The sequence below is a fragment of the Triticum dicoccoides genome, chromosome 5B, assembly GCF_002162155.2.
Source record: "Triticum dicoccoides isolate Atlit2015 ecotype Zavitan chromosome 5B, WEW_v2.0, whole genome shotgun sequence".
Taxonomy (NCBI): Eukaryota; Viridiplantae; Streptophyta; class Magnoliopsida; order Poales; family Poaceae; genus Triticum; species Triticum dicoccoides.
Window position 1 is genome coordinate 707331119 of NC_041389.1, and position 4568 is coordinate 707335686.

The window sequence follows — 4568 nt, forward strand, 5'->3', positions numbered from 1 at the left end:
CTTCTTCTTCAGAGAACTGCAGCCACCCGCATACATCACAATAATCTGGAAGACAAAGTGTATCATGAAACTTAAAGTGTTCACCTGGCTGATGTTAATGGACAGAGTCAACCTAAGTGACATGCTCCACCGGAGACATTTTGATATTGGAGTCACTCCTGTCTTTTGTGGAACACCACACCACTGGAAACGAACAAACACCCATTTCTTGAGTGCACCTTCAGTGCGGTCTATTGGAACTCCATCAATATTCAATGGGATACCAACTTGGAGCTTCAGGAGATGTTTGATGCAGTGAAGTCTTCATGGCCACACCCATTGTTCAATGCAATCAAAGTCCTGGATGCCTGGAACATTTGGAAACAAAGGAACAGATGCTACTTTGACAAGATTGCTGCATCCCTGTATGATTGGAAAAGAGCACTCAAAGCTGACTCGGAAAATCTCAAATTCAGAGTTAATCCTGAATTGGTCTCCTTTCTTCACAGCTTCATCCCAAACCTATCTCTGTAAATCATAGTTGCTTTATTTTTATTTGCTTCTTGGCCATGTAATTATCCAGTACTTTATTTTGAGTAATATGTAACAGTAGGAGACTCTTGTTGTTTTCAAGGTTCAAAAAAATAATAATTCCCGCAAAATATCAGGAATGTTGTTTTTAGCTTGATTCCCATGATATTTGAGTAAGTATAATAAAAACTTCTTCGTTAGCTTATATACACATCTTGCACAAGCAACGTGTAACAGAGCTTCATGTTCAAGGACTTAAAATGTGCAACGGAAAATACTCATGGTGTTAACCGGACGAACTAATTCTTTACCATTCCATCAGAGCATAAAAAAACATAATAGCCACACACATCCCTGCATTTCCTAAATTAGTACTCCCTCCGTAAACTAATATAAGAGCATTTAGAACACTATTTTGGTGATCTAAACGTTCTTATATTATTAGTTTACAGAGGAGTATTATTTTAAATATAGTGATAACAAAAATAAATGCTGGTACTTTGAATGTCGAAGGTTTTGTAGTACATTTCTTGGAACGTTACAAAAATTTTGTGGTTTCCAGTTTTTCTCCTCGCTCACTCACTCACCCACTCACTCAGTCGCCTCTTCACGCTCATTCCCCTCGCTCACCCACTCCACCAAATCCCTAGCCCGCGGCAGCGACGCACCTCCCCCTCACTCGCGTCGGCGACTCAACCGCGTCGCCGCCCTTCTCCTCAGGCGTCGCCGCCGGGCCTTCTCGTCTGCGTGGCCTCTCCCTCTCGCCCACATCCTCTGCGCTACAGTCGAGCCAAAGTTCGATATTTTAGCGAGGTCGAGTAGGAGCGTGAGAAGCGCGGGCACGGCGGCCTTGTCCTGCTCGAGGAAGGCGGCGACGGATGCTAGCGCTCCTCGCCGCCATCGACCTACAAGGAGGAGCGCCGTATTGGACGCTGCCATCTCCGACACTGCTGGTACTCCTCCGCCGCTACGAGTGCCCCGTCACCTGCGCCCAGGTCAGCCGCGAAGTTCAGCTCCCCATGATTGACCTGCAAGGTTACCATCCTTAATTTTCCCCACACGTTTCCAATCTCTGGAGCCTAGGATTCGGGGAAAGGCAAGGAGAGATTCTGGAGCTGATTGTGATTGTGATTGTTGATGTGGATGGAATATGGATGTAGATGTACTGTGGTCAAGAACTGCTCTCTGCCGCGGGAGTAGATTGGAAAGGCTGCTGCTGCTCCTGGACAATGCGGCTGCTGCTGCCACTACCACTCGCCGATTCGGGCATGGTAAAGACTACTCCGTTGCACTACTCCATGTGTAGATGACTGTACTTGGGTGTGAGCATTTTGATGCCTCTGAATTTAGTAAATTCAGTACTCACAGGAGTACACTTTCAGTACTGTAGGAGTACATTCCCCCTAGAGTATTTGTACTACAGGAGTACTTTCAGTACTGTAGGAGTACTTGTATTGTTTCTTAGAGTATTTGCTTGGAGTAAATGTTGTAGTTTAACTGAAATCAACATTTCTGAAAATCATGTTTATCAATGGGTTGTAAGTACTGAAATCAACATCTCTGAAATCATGTTTGTCATGCTGTAGTATTCTTTTTGTCAGGATTTTAGTACTCTTGCTTGGCTCAAACCAAACTGATTCTGCTGTAATACTCATGCTGTAGTATTCTTTTTATCATGCTGGAGAACTTTGATTGATCTAGTGGGCTCAAACCATACTGATTTTTAGAGTATACTCCATGTTACTTCCATTTCAGAGCACATTCTTGGAGTGGATCTGCATTTCAGAAAGTTAACAAGTGGGAGTACATGGAGTACCACATTTTAAGTCGAGGAGAAGATGGTGTCTGCTCCGTGATGATGCCACCAGCACCTACGACTTCCTTGACCACCATCACCATGATGATGAATTCCTCGAACGTGGTGAGTACTCCTCCAATGCTTGTACTCATCAATGTTTACTGCTGTAATCATGGAGTAGTTAGCTGCTGTTATCATGGCAGGAGTAATGCACCATTAGTTGGTAAGAAATAATGTCAGTATGAAACCTCTCGACAGTAACTGTTTTTTTTTGGGGTGAGGAACAGTACATGGTTTCAACTTTATTTGCCCCATTCCATGTTCTGAAATCATTACCAAATCATATACGAAGCATGATAACAATGTTCAAGCTGATTTGGTGAATCCGTAGATTACATTTTACTGTGTGTTCCCAAAATATTCAGCATTGCAAAACAAAGAAATATTAAATACAAGTTTCACTATGGATGATAGTGTGAAACAATATATCATATTTTCTTTTTCCTGGGAGCACCATTGACCAACTTGTCAATGTAACCTCGGTTGTATACTACATCTACATCCCTGTCAATGAACATGTGCACTATTTAACTATCTATGCATCTACATCTCTATGAAGATACATATACAACTGCATCTTGGATGAATACTATTGTCAGTTTACTCGCATGAGCCATTCAAGGAAAGTAGTCTCTCAGTTCTAGTGTTCCTAGATGTACGATGAAACGAACTTGTGAACCAAAGCAATTTGAGTTGACAACCGGACAGAGGAAGCGGGCAAGAGATGATTTATTTATGGGCGATGATGATTTGCTACAAATACATATACTGCTACCTTCCATGCATGTCAGCATCTGATGCTACCGCTTGATTCCCTGAAGATTGAAGAACCACCCCCTGCCATTAACAAATCATTTCATATAAACTACTATACCTAGCAATGTAAAAAATACAAAAAGGATAAAATCACTAACCTGTCATAGAAAAAAGGCACATTCCTGGCCGTCCTGTATGTTTTGGCTTCAATTTCCCTCGCCTTGCATGTCACTGCGTCCTTAAGAAAAAAAAACACATTGATAATTATAATTAAGAACTTCGCCTACAATAAAACAGAACCAGCAGAAACTCATCGCTTTCATTGTCTTCAAGACCCTCATTGTCCTCTGATAATATAGTTTGAGAGAAGTCCATATTACCCCTCGAACTTGTCTTTGGCTTCACTTTACAAACCTCAGAATTGTGTTCGTTCAAGTTTCATCCTTCAACTTTATAAACCGGTCATAATTATAAGGGGTCTGCTTCAGTATACCCACCTTAAGTGAGTCAATGGTGGAGATTAAAACTTACCCCTAAGGCACATAGGACTTGACGGTCAATTTAATTGGTGTATGTATGTCCCAATCGACATTGTACTTTTAACTTAAACATAACATAGACTTAGGTACTTACTTATCGTCGAAAAATCTAATTTATGAAGGGTAGGATTTTAGTATTATATATGAATGACTCTGCCCGTTATTCTCTCTCGCCTCACACATGCCCCCTTCCAGACCATATCGCCACCGTCTCATCAAACCACACCAAGAAGCCAACGTCCCAATCTACTAACACATCAAATCCCACACCAGCACTCACCTCAGTATGACCCATGACAAAGGACATGCTCCATGGCAAGGCATGACTCCTAGCAGGCTACAACATGGAGCCGACAAAGAGAGAGATGATGACTTGTAGGATATGCTCGTTGGCCCAGACCAAGCGAACAACCTGACATGCATCTGTGCAGAATTTAAGTGCATATCAATGCTTTCTCCAAAATGCTACTATTCAAATGGTAATCATGTAACCTCATTTTCAGGATGTTGGGTTGTGGTTGCTACCTGATTTTATTAACCTGACATGCTATCACATAAACACTCATCACTTAACAATACAAGATGTTGGACATGCTGTTAAGTTACTGGTGTTGCTCAAATAATATGTGGCTAGCCTAATATGAACCTAGGTTCTATTTGATGATCTAAAAGATGTTGCTGCACATACCGTAGTACATTTACTACACATTGGATTTGAAGGTACTACATTTCAGTTAATTTATAATATATGTGCTTCGATGAGGCAAGTGTACATCACAACAAGCAGTTGTGTGGCTCATCACACCAGCTGTAAGCTATTAGGAACTGATGGTTATAATTTCAGAGATCATCAGCTGAAACATTGTTCAGCCGACAATCCAAATACATATGCTTGCAGCTACATA

At 41.7% G+C, this 4568-nt stretch overlaps 1 protein-coding gene across 2 annotated transcripts; it reads left to right on the forward strand.

The window, feature by feature from the left end:
* The first annotated feature begins 1137 nt into the window (after window positions 1-1137).
* Window positions 1138-2597, forward strand: LOC119306777. 2 transcript variants are annotated; one of them, XM_037582907.1, is made up of 3 exons: window positions 1138-1545; window positions 1671-1781; window positions 2266-2597. In XM_037582907.1, exons 1-3 carry the CDS (start codon window positions 1389-1391, stop codon window positions 2334-2336), a joined length of 339 nt encoding a protein of 112 aa, XP_037438804.1. In that variant the 5' UTR covers window positions 1138-1388; the 3' UTR covers window positions 2337-2597. The 2 variants fall into 2 exon arrangements, with proteins under 2 accessions (XP_037438804.1, XP_037438805.1); XM_037582908.1 differs by having other exon boundaries at window positions 1138-1505.
* The last annotated feature ends 1971 nt before the right edge of the window (window positions 2598-4568 follow it).

Bases quoted from the DNA above. Each gene is read 5' to 3' on its own strand.
- LOC119306777 (XM_037582907.1), top strand. From the start codon at position 1,389: ATGCTAGCGCTCCTCGCCGCCATCGACCTACAAGGAGGAGCGCCGTAT. The intron at 1,546-1,670 runs GTTACCATCCTT...ATATGGATGTAG, and splicing joins CCCCATGATTGACCTGCAAG to ATGTACTGTGGTCAAGAACT. The intron at 1,782-2,265 runs GTAAAGACTACT...CTTCCATTTCAG, and splicing joins CACTCGCCGATTCGGGCATG to AGCACATTCTTGGAGTGGAT.